Source organism: Tursiops truncatus, chromosome 4 (assembly GCF_011762595.2).
Source record: "Tursiops truncatus isolate mTurTru1 chromosome 4, mTurTru1.mat.Y, whole genome shotgun sequence".
In the NCBI taxonomy this organism is placed as follows: domain Eukaryota; kingdom Metazoa; phylum Chordata; class Mammalia; order Artiodactyla; family Delphinidae; genus Tursiops; species Tursiops truncatus.
In genome coordinates, this window is record NC_047037.1 from 39,654,863 (window position 1) to 39,672,718 (window position 17,856).

Below are 17,856 nucleotides of genomic sequence, written 5' to 3' on the forward strand. Positions count from 1 at the left end.
AGCAGCCAGTTTGGTTGTGTTCTGTTTACTTTCTTCTGTTCTAAAATGTTGAAAAGTATAGCTCATTAGGTATTCATTCACAGGAATGTAAATAACAAGGAAGATACATTTTTCAAAAAATATTCTTCAGGGCTTCCCTGGTGGCGCAGTGGTTGAGCGTCTGCCTGCTGATGCAGAGTGACACAGGTTCGTGCCCCAGTCCGGGAAGATCCCGCATGCCGCGGAGCGGCTGGGCCCATGAGCCATGGCCGCTGAGCCTGCGCGTCCGGAGCCTGTGCTCCGCAACGGGAGAGGCCACAACAGTGAGAGGCCCGCGTACCACACACACACACACAAAAACATTTCTCAAGCACCACAGCAAGATAAAGCAATTAATTGTTCTTAATTTTTATCAAGCTGTACTCCAAGCGACCATGCTTTTTGGATAAAAGTCAGTCCCCATCCCCCTTCCATCTGTTTTTTTTTACTCTTGCACACACTTATTTACACACAATTTAGTGCCAATTTTCAACAAAATAAGGTTTCTTTTTAATTTTTACATTGTGATCTTCCTATATCTTTCAATTATTCTATGGAACATAGAATTAAATACCATCTTCCTCACTAAGTGGCTTGAATTTATGACTTCCTGAGAGCTAACACATTTATTTTTGTGTTAAACAAATATAAACAATAAGGACGCTGAGTAGTGAATATCATGTCTTTTCTGGGGCTTTTAAGGCTATAGAGTTTCTCTTCTTTCCTTCAAAAGGTTGTACACAATAAATTACATTGCAAATAAAAATGAATTAAGTGAGACTGAGAGATCAGAGAAGAAATAAAGAGGCGCCAGTTTCTGTAGAGGGTCTTTAATGGATGATGCTTTGGGACGACCAATTTGGAAAGAAAAAAAATCAAATAAAAATCCATTCCATACTCATTTTGCAGACCTCATCCTTTTCTTTGTTTTCATATAAATAACTCTGCCAATGTTTTATTTTATATAAGATCTATACTGTTTTTCTACTGTGTCCTAATGGTCTGCAAACAAATTCTAACTCTCTTCAAATTTCTGTTTAGAAATTATACAAATTAAATGCTGTTTGTTAAGTAACTTCAAAATAACAATAAGCAGGACACTTTCACTTATGCATCATCAACTGTACAACTTCCCCTTTACTTTCGCCATTGCTCCTACTATGACTAGCAGAAATCCTAAAAGATCAGACAATAAAAACCCAAAGAGGTCTTCACATTTTTTTCAATTTCATACTCAAAGTCCATCTCAATCTGTGAACTGCTTTCATCTTTGAGACTGTTTGAAACCCATTAATTTTATTCCTCCTTTGGGAAAGTAAGAACAAGCCATGATCACAGAGGAAACTGCCATTTCTTTCCCTCTGTGGAATCTCTCCTTTACTGTACTCCATTTAGCAGTGGCTAGGACTGCAGACCTGGGTTTATTCCATGCTCGGGAGGAATCATTTATTTCTCCATAATGCTGAGCACCTAGCAGAGTTCCTTGAATATAGAAAACGTTCAATGCAAATATGGCAAAAGAATGGGTGAATGAAAGAATAATACAATTTTCATTGTTTTAAAATGCATCATTTCCACCCTGTTATCTTACTACAGTTTGAAACCCCTTGTCAGTCAGTCTTTACAAAATAGCTTTTAGGCCTCCCTGCAGAGAAACAGATGATGGCACAGAGAAATATTGTGGCTTTAGGAGAGCTTAGAAAGAAGGACCTGTGCTCAACTAAGCTTCATGTGAAGTAGTTTTGTCTGAGTGACACTTTGGAGATTCTCCAGGAGGAGGAAGGATTATTTTGGAGTGTGAGGCAAAGTCAGAAACTCCCAGCAGCAGAAATATTTCAAATGTTTTCATTCAGGCGGGGCAATGACCTGTCTAAATCAAACCAGCACCCCTAACCTTGTTCCATAAGGCTATTAGGGAAATACAGTGTGACTTCCTCTGAGAGAAATCTTTGCCTTTAACCTGACCTACCGTTGAGCCTTGTGTGTCTCTATATCTTTCCTTTGCTTTTACTTTTTTCTCTCTGTGACTATGGAATTTCCCATTTGGTCAAGTGTTTAAGGGGTGAGGGAATTAATAAATCCTAATCCTACAAAGATGACTGTTTCAGTCTGCCTTAATAAAAGCAAAGTTTCCTGGTGCTCTAAGGCCACCACCCAGCAGATGCGCCTGTGTCAGGGACCGCGTAACTGCCATCCCTCCCATGTGTGCCAAGGAGCTTAACCACAGAGCGGTGACTACTTGCCTCCATGTGCTAAATGGGAGCACAGATTCCCTTTAAGGCAAACTTTGCAAATAAGAGTAACCTTGAAAAAGACCCTTTAGATGCAGATCAATGCTCAGGAACGTTGCCAACCACTTACACTCCCCTTTGACACTTCACAGATGTGTTACTTACGCTGGAGAAGAGGCCTCCTTCTACCCCAAACCCAAATCCCTGCTGTCCCTTGAGCTCAGTGGGGGCTTGTCGGATGAGCCCCTGGGGAAATATGCACACCTTCTCTCCTTCGTCAACTCGGGTCACTTTGGCGGAGTCCTCCCTGCCCCTCTGGGAATACTTCCGTGGTGTTTTGACCTTAGCCTCTCCGGAGAATTCTCTATCTGTTCTGGAGGTCTCCTGTGGGTACCGGATTTCAGCCCCTGGATCTGCCTGAAAGCAGAACCACCCGGCGGTCTCCAACCCCCCCAAGCTCTGGGACTGCTGCGGGGCTGCGCTAGCCATTAACGGCCATCATCCATTTTTAATCAGAAAGATCACAAGAAGGATGGTAAGCGAATCCCAGTCGCAAGTCAATTTAAATAACATTCCTGGGGAAATCCAATCACTTAAAACTGAAACACCTACGCGAGCAAGAGCCCCCGCCCGAGTGGCGGGGAAGAGCGAGACGGCCGACTTAATCAAGATCAGGGGGCTCCCAGGCTTAGCGCAGAGCGTTAACCCTTCCAGCCCCGGAGGGTGCCAAGGGGGGCTTGGAAGAGCGCGGCCGGCCGGGGCCAAGATGCCCACGGCAGCCCCACGCAGGCTGCCCCTGCCATCTTGGGCGGTTCCGGACGCCCTGCGCCCGGCCTGGGCGGCTGGGCGCGCGGGGTTAAGGTCAGAAGCTCAGGAGGCTGTTCAGGCGCGGGAAGCGGCCGCCTCCCGCAGCCTCGGCGCGCCTCGGGCTCCTCCTTCCGCCCAAGCGTGGCCAAGTGAGGACTGCTCCGGCCGCAGGTAGCAGAGGCAAGGGAGGCGGCGCGCGGGACCCGAGCGGAGCGCCCGGGGAGGGACTGACGGACACGCGGACAGACGGATACCCCCGCGCCCCCGGACCTTAGTAACGGTACGCGCGGGCCATGTGGGGACCCGGGGTCACGGCCGAGGGCCTGTCGGTGGCGCCGGCGCCGCCACCGCTGCTGCCGCTGCTGCTACTGCTGGCGCTGGCGCTGGTGGCGCCCTCGCGGGGCGGCGGGGGCTGCGCGGAGCTGGCGTGCGGCGAGCGGGAGCGCTGCTGCGACGCGGCCAACGCCACCGCGGTGCGCTGCTGCAAGCTGCCGCTGCACGCTTTCCTCGACAACGTGGGCTGGTTCGTCCGCAAGCTCTCCGGGCTGCTCATCCTGCTGGTGCTCTTCGCCATCGGCTACTTCTTGCAGCGCATCATCTGCCCCAGCCCACGCAGGTACCCGCGCGGGCAGGCGCGGCCGGGGCCACCGGGGGGCGCCGGGCAGCCGGGGACCGCGGAGCCGCCCGACGACGACGACGACGACTCGCCCGCGCTGCTGCGGGACGAGGCGGCCGCCGGCTCTCAAGACTCGCTGCTGGACAGTGGAGGCGGTGGCCGGGGCCGGGCAGGCGGCGGGCGCTCGGCCCCTTCCTGCGCCTCGGAGCACGAGCTGCGCGTAGTCTCGCCGGTCTTCCTGCAGCTGCCCAGCTACGAGGAGGTCAAGTACCTGCCAACCTACGAGGAGTCCATGCGGCTGCAGCAGTTCAGTCCCGGGGAGGTCGTGTTGCCCGTGTCGGTGCTCGGCCGCCCGCGAGGTGGAGGCGCCGGGGAGTCCGACGGCGGCGGCGAGCGCCGCTTCCCGCTCATCTGAGCGCCCGGGGCCTTGCGAGGACCACGCGGACAGAACCAGGCCGGGGGCTACGGGTGGGACGCAAGGCCGGGGTGGCCGCGGCCGCCGCCGCCAGTTGCCTCAGACCCCGCCTGTCGCCCGGAGACTGGGTTGGGGCCATCCCCACCCCCGCCTCCCCCGGGATGTTAAGTTTCCCTACGTTTCATTCGGTTCAAGGAAACGTTAGGCAAGCGCGGCGGGGGCGACAGCAGCAGACGAGGCCAGAGCGCAACTTTGGAGAACGTCCCCGCCCTAAGCCTCACCTCGGCTTGAGTTCACTTGTAAGTGCCTGCTTCCCGAATCAGAGAACATATGAGCTTCGGGGGAAGGGCAGTAACCTTTAGGGATGAAGCGAGAGGGACGCAGTTCCACTCCTTTCCCTCTCGCCTGGACAGGTCAAGGTCTCCCAGGATGGGCGGAGGGCGAGGAGGTGAGCCATGACTGGAGACTGATGCGCGCGGGTCTGGGAGAGCAGCACCTAGGTATGGTCGAATCCCTCCCTTGCGGAGAACCCAAGAAAACCCTTCCGTGTCTTCCTGGCCAAGCATAGTCACAGTTCACAGATTGGTGGGGGGAGAGCCGTGATATCCGGTTAGTTGCCGTACTTATGCAGCAATTACGCGTATCCAGGACCATACTCGTAATAAGGTACAGTTGAACTTTTGATTTTTCAATAACTGAGAAGATATTTATATTTATTTGTCCTTTATTTTTATATTTTTACCATGTATTAAATAAACGCATTCGGAGGGTATCTCCACAGTTAATGACAAGATAATCATCTTAGCACCTTTTTTAGGCCTTAATGGCCCAGAAATTGTCTACACTCTATCATTACTGTTTAATAAAATGTTGGACATTATTTCATTTACAATGGGAAAAAGAAGAGGCATGGTCAAACGAGAAAACATGTGATTAAAAACATGAAGGATACCTTATTTTCACTATTTAAGAAGAATATATTTTATTTTTAGTACTGTGGCATAATATATAACTTTTTATAATAACCATACATTATGTATGTAGTCAAGGTCATAGTTATATGTAAAAAGCATTGATACATGTATGCCATACCACGAAGCATGATGTCACGCACTTTTCCCTCCATTTTCCATTTGGAATACACTTCACAACATTATACAAAGAATAATTTGTTGTGACTTGTGACTTTTGTTTAAAGCCATAATTGTGCAGTAAGGTACTACAGAAGGATTCAACCTATCTAAAGAAAAAAACATGTCGTTGTATCAGTTCTACCATTCTGTGAAATGTCCTTTAAGCAAATGGTAATATAAAGTAATATATTAAAATGCATTATGTATAATGTACATATGCATATCGTCTGTGTACAGTAAACACATTGTATATCATATAATTATTCCAGTTTGTGATTATCAAGAAAGAAAAAGAAGGAAAACAAATACAAAAGGTTTCTCTTGGGGAAGGATGAGTATTACACTGAGAAAAATTACACAGTGGACCTCACACGTGTATCTAGACAAGTTGTTCTTATGATTGAAAAGTTCTGACAATCCTGAGAAATCTTAAAATATCTGAATTGTATTAGAAGAAAATGATTTGATTACTTTAAACTTTTTAAAGCTGATTGAAAAAGTCTGACAGTTCTAAGAAATCTTAAGATGTCTGAATTGTAAGAGAAGAGAATGGTTTACTCTAAACTTCTAAAAGCTAATGACCCTGTCATTAAAGAGAATCATTTGAAGTGTATTAAAACAGAAAACATTAAAATCTTTCTCTGTGCAAATTGTATTAGATGTGTGACTATATGGTAATGTATTAAAATATGAAATGTGTGTCTTTATCATTTAAAAGCAATTTTAAGCTGTGAATTGGCGAAAGCATCAGCAGTTGAGACTATATCAACTTTTTTGAGAATGGTACAGGATTTAATGAAATCACATTATATTGAATAATCACAAATGTTAATGTTACTCAAACACTACATTTTAATTGCATGTGGCTGTCAGTACCACCCACTGTTCAGACAAACCGGAAAGTTGCCTTATTCCTTTAAATGATTTATTCTTTGAGGGTACACTGTTTTAGACACTTTTAAAAACTCACCCATATCTGAAACATCTAACTGAATATCCAAGTACCAGTATATAAAGTATATCCTCTATGTTGTTACTACCAACATCTAGAAGTGTACAACAAAATCTTGTGAAAATACACTTAAAATATGAACCAAGATGTTTTCCTTGTACCAGCTATGGAACACTTCTCTCCCTAAAATTCAGAATGTCTATAATGTGACACCAATCATGCAATGAAATTCTACTAAATTTTAAAGTTACAACAAGTTTTACACTTGTTTTTTTCCTACACATCACACAAGCTTTTATTCACATCCCCCAGTTCAATAAAAAATGAGTTTACTTTGGTTTTTTCCTTGTAATTCATTGATTTACCAAGCATGATTCTGTTCAGGCATAATTTTGTCGGGGGGGCGGAATCCTGAAAAGCTATTTTTATTAGTGATAAATTAACATATCTCAGGGCAATACACACACATATGTAACATACCATATTAATACACACAGAACCCATGTGTTCACAACAGTAGAATACCTGGATAGAAACATTTTTAAAGCACTAACGGCAATATCTTGGTGGTCAGTTTTATAGATTTCACCTGGAAGTTATTTATTACATAGAACTAGTAGAAAATAGAAAGGTAGATAATAGTTTTATTCTTTTACCTGAAAATAAATCATGATGAGATGCTGATTTTACTTTTTTTTTGATTTTACTTATTTTTAATATTCTATATATAGTATAGAATACAGATGTAGCTATATGGATACAGACATATCTATATAGATATATAGTCTGTGACTGATATCTTTTGCAGGGCTGCTACATACCATATCTTAAACAAAGCCACCTGGAAATGCCAGGTTCTCCAGTACTAACGAACTTTTGCTCCTGGTTTTCAGTTATCAAACTAATTCACGTACTAAAACATTTCAAACATTTTTATTTTCATTGACTTCTCATGAGTAGGGAAGTAATGGCCCTGTCCATCTGGAATGAGAGAAAACATGATTGATTTTCTAAATCGTGTGTGTATATATATATAATCACCAGTTGCTTAAAAGCCATTTGTAATGGTGTTGTTCAGTATCATAACCAAGAGGAAAATGTCTTCTTGAGATATAATGATAGTTTTAAGAGGCCATTAATTGCCACATTCTGCAAATGTGGGTGTGCTTCAGCCATGGAAAATGGCATTGGCAATTATGCCAAAGGGCATGAGGTGTACTATATAAGGAAAACAAGATTCAATTGTGAAGGCCAAAGGGAACATTAAGGAAATGGCCTCAACAGTTTAAAAGGCAATATGGTAAGTATCTTAATGTTGTACTTTTTGTATATAGTTTCTCTCAAGTGGAATTAATAAAGGAGACAATCCAGAGCTGAAACTGATATGTTATACACATGAGGTGGTGTTGAGATTTATACTATATTTTTATATACTATACTATTATAGTATATACTATATTCTGTATTGACTTGTAGAAATTTTGTGAATCATAATTAATTTGGATTTCCACACTAAGAGAAACAATGAGTTGTTTTATTTTGAACAACCCAGCATTAACCATCTCTCCAAAAGTGTAAGTTACAGACAACCAATCAATAATAGAATATTTGACAAGTTTATGTCTGACCTCACTGGTTTACAATTTATTTTTTCATTCATTCTCCTTTCATCCATTGGTGAAAAGGCTAATAAGTGGTAGGCTAAGGGAAAGTATTTTGTCAACCAAAGATTAAATCAAGTAACCAGCTAATTGCAAGAAATTAAGACATCTTTTCTTCCATAGGGGTAGAAAGGATGTCTTCATTATGTTTTTAAAATTTTGCCTATAAAATAATTAAATGTCAAATAAAACCAATACTTTGATTATACTTAAATACATATAGAACCTAATTTTATTTATTTATTCTCTTTTACCTACAGAATTCACTTTTAATTTTATGGCAAAAATTATTCTATGGAGGATATTTAGGCTTGCCTTTAAACTAAAGATTATTACTTTTTATCCCTCCTAGCTAAGCACCTGCATTGTCTTGATATCTTATAGTTCTTATTTTCTTTCTTTGTGTGTTGTTCTTATCCTGCTTTAGATTTTCAGTAGATATTTTCTCCCAAACTCATCGTTTAGAACTCCAGGTTAATCTTTGCTGGAACTTAATATCACTCTGGTTATGCCTTGGCTTTTTGCACAAAGTTTCTTCTTTTGGTAAAACAGTATTTTCCAAAGTGTTTATTTTGTGTTCTATTCGCATGTGACTTCTGTAGTTTTCCAGTTTTGAATGAGGTAATTTTTCCTTTTTATCCACTAAATGACTGTAAACATATCTGTTTGTTCTTATCTACAGAATTTTCTCTGTCACACTGGGGCAGAGATCAAATCTTTGCATCTTTTTAGCAAAGACTTATTTTTTCCAGATTTCCAACACAATAAATCTTTATTTACCTCTTTGTCTTATTGCTGCCTCTTTGTTGGCTACATTTGTTTCATCAGACAAAGGATTAGAATCTTGCAGATTTGCTCCTGTTTTATTTTGGTTTGTGTGAATTTTCTCTTCTGTATTGACCAAAGATTTTACCACATCAAAATTAATTTTTGATTATTTTCCTGGGTATTAAAAGTATCTTCTCTTCATTCTAGATTTCACTTTTCTCTTGCAAACTCTTCACTGGTTTGTCACCACGTGCATAACCCTTGTTGAAATGGCCAAGCTATCAGATTCCTGTAAATTTACACCAGTTTTACTTCTTCCTCTGATGTTACAGTCTCTGTCTTTTGTTTCGTAGCTCCATCTTCAGAGTTTTTCTCTTGGAAACTTCACAGTATTCTTTTCATCTTTCTTTATCTTTTTTTTTTTTAAGAAGATGTTGGGGGTAGGAGTTTATTAATTAATTTATTTATTTTTGCTGTGTTGCGTCTTCGTTTCTGTGCAAGGGCTTTCTCTAGCTGTGGCAAGCAGGGGCCACTCTTCATCGCGGTGCGCGGGCCTCTCACTACCGCGGCCTCTCTTGTTACGGAGCACGGGCTCCAGACGCGCAAGCTCAGTAGTTGTGGCTCACGGGCCTAGTTGCTCCACGGCATGTGGGATCCTCCCAGACCAGGGCTCGAGCCCGTGTCCCCTGCATTAGCATGCAGGTTCTCAACCACTGTGCCACCAGGGAAGCCCTATCTGAATCTTTTCTGTTAATATAAGCAACTGAGACTTGAGTTCTGTATCAGTTCTATATCTGTGTCTGGGATATAGGGACATTCCCTGACTCAGCTTTTCTTGAAAATTAAGCTCATTTCTTTACATTTATCTCTCTTTGCACATTCTCTTTTGACTAGGCAAATGTTTAGTTTTCTTTAATCTTTTTTGTTTCTTAGGATAGATCTTGTTCTTTGACTAACTATCTTGAATGTTCTTTGGCTACATGTCTTCAGTTTCAGAGGCATTAGTTTTAGCTTCATATTCACAAGGCTTACAAGAGGAGTTTTCTTGACTGAGATCTCCTGGTCCAGCCTTATTTTTGTTCACTGAATCAAACATTTCCTCAAATCCACTATAGTCCACTTCCAAACAGCATGTCTTCTGCTTCGATTCTGCCATAAGTGTTTGCATTCCAAGAAGTCTTCAACTGCATTTTTCTTTTTTCTTGATGTTTTCAATCAAGTACTGATAACTATTGTCTCCAGGTTTTCTTTTGATGTTTTATTATTTTTTTAATAATATATTATCTATCTATTTATTTTGGCTGCACCGGGTCTTAGTTGTGGCATGCAGACTCTTAGTTGTGGCATGCATGAGAGATCTAGTTCCCTGACCAGGGATCGAACCTGCGCCCCCTGTATTGGGAGCGCAGAGTCTTACCCACTGGACCACCAGGGAAGTCCCTCTTTTGGTGTTTTAAGAAAAAGTTTTGTATGGCCTTCTACATTTTCTTTTGTTTGAAAAACATGTACACTCTGTATGTTCTAATATTTTTTCTATTACTCGGTTTTCTTGAGTAGTATTTTTCACATCTAAAAACCTACAGATGTTTTGGTTTTCCTTGTAATTCCCCTGATATATCTGACTCCTTCCTAAGGGTTTCCTGTGAACAAGATTTTAAAATTTGGAGTTTCCCTAAGTATTGTAATGTCTGCCAGATTTTCTACTGCATGTGCCTTAGGAGTTTTCTTAGGTTTCTTCATGCCTGTAGAATGGAACATGCCTGTAGAATGTGAATGGAACCTGTCCATTCACATATCTGCTTTGGAGTTGTCCTGAGGTTAGTGAGAAGAGTCGCACTGTATTACAGTTTTGCAAATTGTAGAAGACCTGTCAAGTCTTCTACTTGGTTTCCCTTTTCTTTAGGAGTTTTGTCTGTTGGTGCCTGTTGGGTTTTCCATGGGTTCAGTCTTTTCCACAGAAGTTCTCAGAAATTTCTTGATTGTTGTCAGGAGTTCAGCTGATTCACCTTTCTCCCTGGGAACTGTCCCGAATTTCTTATTGTCTTATCTTCTGGGTCCACAATTTGCTGTGAAGTTTTCATAGGGCCGTAGGTTCCTGTTGGGTCTTCCACTGGTTCTGCCCTTTCTTTAAGCATCCTAAACAATCTTTTTTTTTTTTTTTTTTTTTTAAACCTGTGACGTTTTCACCTTTTCTACATTTCCACTGGGGGGATAGGGAGTTCCTGTTGCTTTCACTCTCTGGTTGTATTGCGCCTCTGGTGTTTGTGTAAACTCTTGATGCCTATCAGATAGATCTTCTTCCACGGAATCTGCATTTTCCCTCAGTTGTTCCCAGTGGTCTCCTGAATATTCTTAGATGTTCTACTGGTTCTGGTTTGTGCTTTGGAGTGTTCCTAAGCATTTTGTGAACATCACCACCATTTATTTATTCCTCTGGTTCTTCTGGTGTTTACAGGTGCTCTATGAGAGCTGCCGGGTCTTTCATTAATTCTTGTTGTATTTTAGATGTCCTCAGCACTCCCGTGAGGATGCTGAGGGTGTTTGCTGGGTCTAATGTATGCTTTGGCATGCTCCTAAGCCTTCTGTGGACATTACCTCTATTTATTTGTCCCTGTTTCTTTTGGTGTGCGCGAGAGCTCTCGGACACCTGCCGAGTCTTCCGCAGGTTCTACCTTTTCTTCACGCGCTTTCAGCAGTATCCTGAGGACTGCTGGCGTTTCCAGAGGTTCCCGATCCTGCTCCGCAGTGCACCTAAGCTTTTTGTGGACACACATCTGTCATCGGTCTATAATTAATCATTTCATAAGTTAATTCCTGAAATTTATAGTGCTATGTTTGAGTTCTGGCAATTCATCTTGTTAAGTTACATATCATTATTTCTAGCAAGCTCTGTTTTAAAATTTGGTAGCAATTCACATTGTAGTCTTTCTTCCAAAGAATAAAATGTAAGCATGTACACAGCTTTAGATATAAGCTTGGCAGTTGCTTTGGGGGTGACAGTTTTCATTTGCTATCATAATGATTATCACAGTAATAACTGTAATTCATTGAATGCTTCCATATGCCAAGCACTGTGCTAGGCATTTTATGTGTATTATCTCATTTGAAATTCATAAAAGGAGTAACTAAGGATTATTAGTTCCGTTTCACAGATGAGGAAGGTGCAGCCCAGAGAGGCTGAGTGGTGTGTCCAAAGTCACATGGCTGATATGTGGAAGATCCAGGGGGCAGATCCACCTTGTCTGACTCCAGAGCTGGGACTTCCACCCATTAAACTTCTCAGCATGCTCTTGACCCTGTGGAATATCTTATCATTAGAGCTATGCCTTAGCTGCATAGCATCATATGGCATCACTTTCTTTTTTTCACAAGTGAATAAGTAGCTACTGTTATTTGCTGTTTAAAGGAATTATTATTGGGGCTTCCCAGGTGGCGCAGTGGTTGAGAGTCCACCTGACGATGCAGGGGACACGGGTTCGTGCCCCGGTCCAGGAAGATCCCACATGCCACGGAGCGGCTGGGGCCGTGAGCCATGGCCACTGAGCCTGCGCGTCCAGAGCCTGTGCTCCGCAACGGGAGAAGCCACAACAGTGAGAGGCCCGCGTACCGCAAAAGAAAAAAAAGGAATTATTATTAAAAGTACAGTAGAATCTGGGCCGGGAATCTTTAATGACTCAACAATTATTTGTGGGCATGCAGAAATGTTTCATGGATAAAACCTGAAAACGGTCAACAAAAGCAACTCAGATACCAGTTTTTTCCATTTCATTCAGCCAGTTCCTTCAGTGGCAAGTGTGCCTCCTTTCTGGTCTGGCTTCACTAACTTTAAAAATTCAAAAACACTTCTTTAAAACAGCTGGTAAATTGTTTCCAATATTTAGAAAAAGAAACAGATTTTTGTATGCTCAGCATAAAATGAGAACCATAGAGGCTAACACTACAACTAAGTACCCAGTGCCAGCTAATATCAAAACAGGGACAAAAACAGCTTCCTAAATGAAGATTTTGTTTGTGTTCTTGTGGTAGAGTATGATTGTTAAGACTTCATGAAGAATAACAGTGGTTTAGAGTGTGACTGCCTGGGTGACTCGCTGGACTCTAGATTTACTAGTTATGTGACTGTGAGCAAGCTGCTTACCTTCTCTAAGCCTATTTTCTCATCTGTAAAGTGGGGAGAGATGGTTGTAATGAATATTAAGGTAATGTATAGAAAGTACTTAACACTGTGCCTGGGCCATAAAAATGTATGCAGGTGCGAGTGCACACATATTGGTTGACACTGGGTTGTTGATAAACTTGTGGAAATTCAAAAACTTTTCTAGTTAATCATGGACATTAATGATTTGAATTGAGAATAGAAACCTTTAGGATGGAGCTAGAGATGATCATACTAAGTGGAGTAAGTCAGACAGAGAAAGACAAATATCATATGATATCACTTATATGTGGAATCTAAAAAATGATCCAAATGAACTTATTTACAAAACAGAAACAGACTCACAGGCATAGAAAACAAACTTATGGTTACCAAAGGGGAAGGGGGATGTGGGATAAATTAGGAGTCCGGGATGAGCAGATACAAACTACTATATATAAAGTAAATAAACAAGTTCTACTGTATAGCACAAGGAACTATATTCAGTATCTTGTAATACCCTATAATGGAAAAGAATCTGAAAAAGAATATATACATACATATATATCACTTTGCTGTATATCTGAAACATTGTAAATCAACTAGTCCTCAGTAAAAAAAAAAGAAAAAAATATAGAAACATTTTAAAGAAAAACAGAAATTACCTTTAAAAAGAAAAACAAAACTGCCGGTCTTAATGACTGGTTTTGGTTGAGATGATACACTGTGGGTGAAAGCCTGGGTGGGAGCAGTAAGAGAGGACGGAGAGGGGCTTCCCTGGTGGCGCAGTGGTTGAGAGTCCGCCTGCTGATGCAGGGGACACGGGTTCGTGCCCCGGTCCGGGAAGATCCCACATGCCACGGAGCGGCTGGGCCTGTGAGCCATGGCCACTGAGCCTGCGCGTCCGGGGCCTGTGCTCCGCAACGGGAGAGGCCACAACAGTAAGAGGCCCGTGTACCGAAAAACAAAAAACAGATGAATGGATAAAACAATTGTGATATATATTTATATATATTCCATTATATATATATATATGTATATATATATATAATGGAATATTATTCAACCATAAAAAAGAAGGAAATCTTCCTATTTGTGATAATACGGATGGATCTTGAAGGCATTATGCTAAATGAAATACAGACACTGTATGACAGAGAAAGATACTGTATGTTCTCACTCATATGTGGAATCTAAAAAGGTCAAACTCATCAATACAGAGAACAGATTGGTGATTGCCAGAGAGAGGCCGGGGTGGGGTGGTAGAGTGGGTGAAGGTGGTTAAAGATACAAACTTCCATTTATAACTTAAATAAGCCCTGGGGATCTAATGTACAGCATGGTGACTATAGTTAGCAATACCGTGCTTTATAATTTAAAGTTGCTATGTGTGGTGATGGCTGTGACCTAGACTTATTGTGGTGATTTTTTCACAATATATACAGATATCAAAGCATTATGCTGTACACCTAAACCTAATACAACGTTATATGTCAATATATTTCAATTGGGAAAAAAATGCATTTCCCAAGAAGCAGTGGGTGGCATAGATTCTAGGACCAGGTTCTCAAGGCTTCTGACCCCAGATCCAAAGTTTATTAGGGCTGTGTTTCCAACTGAATTGCTTAACCTCTCTGTCCCCCGAATTCTACTTCTGAAAAGGAAGCTAAAAGTAATACATCAGAGGGTAAAGCTCTTAGAGTCTGGCACCCAGTGAAGACTACATATGAGGTGGTTGGTGTTACCACTGTGAATGGATTTGAGAGAGAGGAAAGGTCAAGGTTGACTTGGCAGCCATGAAAAAAGTTTTCTTAGAGTGAAGTAAGTCAGAAAGAGAGAGACAAATACCGTATGCTAACACATATATATGGAATTTAAGAAAAAAAAATGTCATGAAAAACCTAGGGGTGAAACAGGAATAAAGACACAGACTTACTAGAGAATGGACTTGAGGCTATGGGGAGGGGGAAGGGTAAACGGTGACAAAGCAATAAAGAGGCATGGACATGTATACACTACCAAACGTAAGGTAGATAGCTAGTGCGAAGCAGCCGCATAGCACAGGGAGATCAGCTCGGTGCTGTGTGACCGCCTGGAGGGGTGGGATAGGGAGGGTGGGAGGGAGGGTCACGCAAGCGGGAAGAGATATGGGAACATATGTATATATATAACTGATTCATTTTGTTGTGAAGCTGAAACTAACATACCATTGTAAAGCAATTATGCTCCAATAAAGATGTTTAAAAAAAAAAAAAAGAAAAGAAAAAAGTTTTCTTCACTGAGCTTTGAGGAGCCTCTGAATTCCAGAATGTGTCAGAAGCAGACCTTTAGCAGAATTCAGGAGCCTCTGAATTCCAGAATGTGTCAAAAGCCCTAAAATGTACATAGCTTTGATTCGGCAGTTCCCCCACTGGGAATCTATCCCATGGAAACAATCAAGGCCCTGTGCAAAATAGGATTACAGAGATATCCGTCAAAGCACTGGTCTAATGGTGAAGTATTGAAAATTACCTAATTATCCAATAGTAGGACACTGATTAAATAAACTATGCCCCATTCATACAAAGAGATATTCTTCAACCTTTAAAATGATGTGATAAGACATGTATTAGTATGGGCATATGTTTATGATATATGTCATTAAGTGAAAAGAACTAGCAATAAAATAATATAAACACACACACACTGGAGAAAATTCAGGTGTTTTTTTTTTTAATATTTTATTTTTTGGCCTCGCCACGTGGCTTGTGGAATCATACTCCCTCGACCAGGGATCTAACCCGGGCTCCGGCTGTGAAAGCGCCAAGTCCTAACCACTGGACCACCAGGGAATTCCCGGAAATTCAGTTTTTAAATCCATCTTTTATGCCATTACACTGAGATATGCCAACAAATGTATAGAAACTTCCAGCATTTTTTGCTTAAATTTTCAGTTACTCCAGTAATAACAAATACATGTTCTTTTTTAAAAAAGAAAAGAAAACGTTATGGCAAAGTCCCCTCTAACACCCCTGCTCTCTCAATTCCCAGCTCACTCCTCCAATATCTTTTCAGAATATTCTCTGTGTATTTTTACTACACATAGATGTATTCATAGTAAATATATATATAGTACTATTTTGCGCTTACTGTTTTTGTTTCTATGCAATTTTATCACATGTGTGGCTTCGTGTAACCACCACTACAATCAAGATACAGAACTGTGCCATCACCTCAGAGCTTTCTGGTGCCACCCTTTATAGCCCTATAGCCACACACACCCTCCCTCTCACTAATCCTTAACCCCTTAATCTGTTCTGCATATCTGTATTTTGTTATTTCAAGAATGTTATATAGGGCTTCCCTGGTGGCACAGTGGTTGAGAGTCTGCCTGCCGATGCAGGGGACACAGGTTCGTGCCCCGGTCCGGGAAGATCCCACATGCCACGGAGCGGCTGGGCGCGTGAGCCACGGCCGCTGAGCCTGCGCGTCCGGAGCTTGTGCTCCGCAACGGGAGAGGTCTCAACAGTGAGAGGCCCGCGTACCGCAAAAAAAAAAAAAAAAAAAAGAATGTTATATAAATGGAAGCATACAGTATATAACCTTTTGAGATTGTTTTTTTTTTCACCTAGCATAATTCTCTAGAGATCTACTCAAGTTTTGTGTAGCATTAGTTTTCTTTTAACAACTGAATAGCTTTCCATGATATAAATGTACCACAGGGACTTCCCTGGTGGCACAGTGGTTAAGAATCCGCCTGCCAATGCAGGGGACACGGGTTCGAGCCCTGGTCCGGGAAGATACCACATGCCTCAGAGCAGCTAAGCCCGTGCGCCACAACTACTGAGCCTGTGCTCTAGAGCCCGTTCTCCGCAACAAGAGAAGCCACTGCAATGAGCAAGAGTAGCCCCCGCTCGCCGCAACTAGAGTCGTATGGTTCGTGCATGATTAGTTTTGCAAGAAACTGCCATACTCCTTTCATTAGTGGCTACACCATTTTTATATTCCCATGGGCAATATATGAGTGATCCAGTGTGTCTGCATCCTTGCCAGCATTTGGTGTTATCACCAATTTCTATTTTAGCTATTCTGATTGTTGTAGCTTTAATTTGCAATTCCCTATTGGCTAAGATTTTGAACGTCTTTTCACGTGCATAATTTTCCATCTGCATATCCTCTTTGGTAAAATGTCTGTTCGTGTCTCTCGCCCATTTTCTAATTGGATTGTTTTTTACTGTTCGGATTTGACAATTCTTTACATATTCTAGTGCAAGTCCTTTGTCAGATATGTGGTTTGCGTATTTTTTTCCACTCAGTCACTTTTTAAGAGTCAATTTTTGTTTTTACCAAAGTGATACGTGCACATATTTAAGTAAGCAAATAGCTCTCTGAGGCTTGTTGTGAAAAACAGTGGGAATGGACTCCTTCTCAATTTCCCTCTCCCCAAAAGCAACCACTTTCAGCCCTTTTAGCTGGCTCTTTTAATTTTTACTGCCATCTCACTAAATAAACTGTTTATTATTTGCTGATTTGGGTTTTTTTAAGCATTATCTATTGCCTTTCCACTATGAAAAATGAAGATTTAGTTCTTTTTTCAAACTTTCGTCTATCCCCATCCAACATATGCACCCCAATCCCTCCAAAACAAATCTACGATCTCATTCCACAATTCTAAATCCAAAAAATGTTTCATAATTGACCCAAACTGAACTCATTTGGCAGCAAAACCTGTTGAGAAACTACTTCTAATCTTTATTCATATTGTTGAATGTAAATGTCCCTATGCTGCACTGCAGGAATATGTTTGATTAGGAAGTGTTAGCTGAGACCCTTCTGGGGTTGTTCTGTAATAAATGATCTATGAGCTGTATTACCAAAAAAAAAAAAACTTTAATATCCACTATATTTTGTAAACAAATTTGAATTCTGAAACATTTGGTCCAAGGGTTTCAGATATGGGGTTGTGGACCTGAATAATTATAATTTGGTTAGATACATATTCAGTGTTTACATTTTTATGACTACGTAAATAAATTCTATTCACAAGTAAGCCATATTCTGAGCGATGATAACTATTAATGTCAAAACATGTGGAACTACTTTTGTCGATGAGCACATTTTAAATTGGGTTAAAGAGGGAT

The 17,856-nt window shown here is 41.5% G+C and overlaps 1 protein-coding gene across 1 annotated transcript; it reads left to right on the plus strand.

Annotated features, from left to right (window-relative positions):
* The first annotated feature begins 2,586 nt into the window (after positions 1-2,586).
* On the plus strand, positions 2,587-5,858 carry C4H3orf80 (chromosome 4 C3orf80 homolog). Its single transcript, XM_019946052.3, has one exon. It carries the CDS (start codon positions 3,350-3,352, stop codon positions 4,085-4,087), a length of 738 nt encoding a protein of 245 aa, XP_019801611.1. The 5' UTR covers positions 2,587-3,349; the 3' UTR covers positions 4,088-5,858.
* The last annotated feature ends 11,998 nt before the right edge of the window (positions 5,859-17,856 follow it).

Coding starts and splice junctions, on each gene's coding strand:
- C4H3orf80 (XM_019946052.3), top strand. CDS start 3,350: ATGTGGGGACCCGGGGTCACGGCCGAGGGCCTGTCGGTGGCGCCGGCG.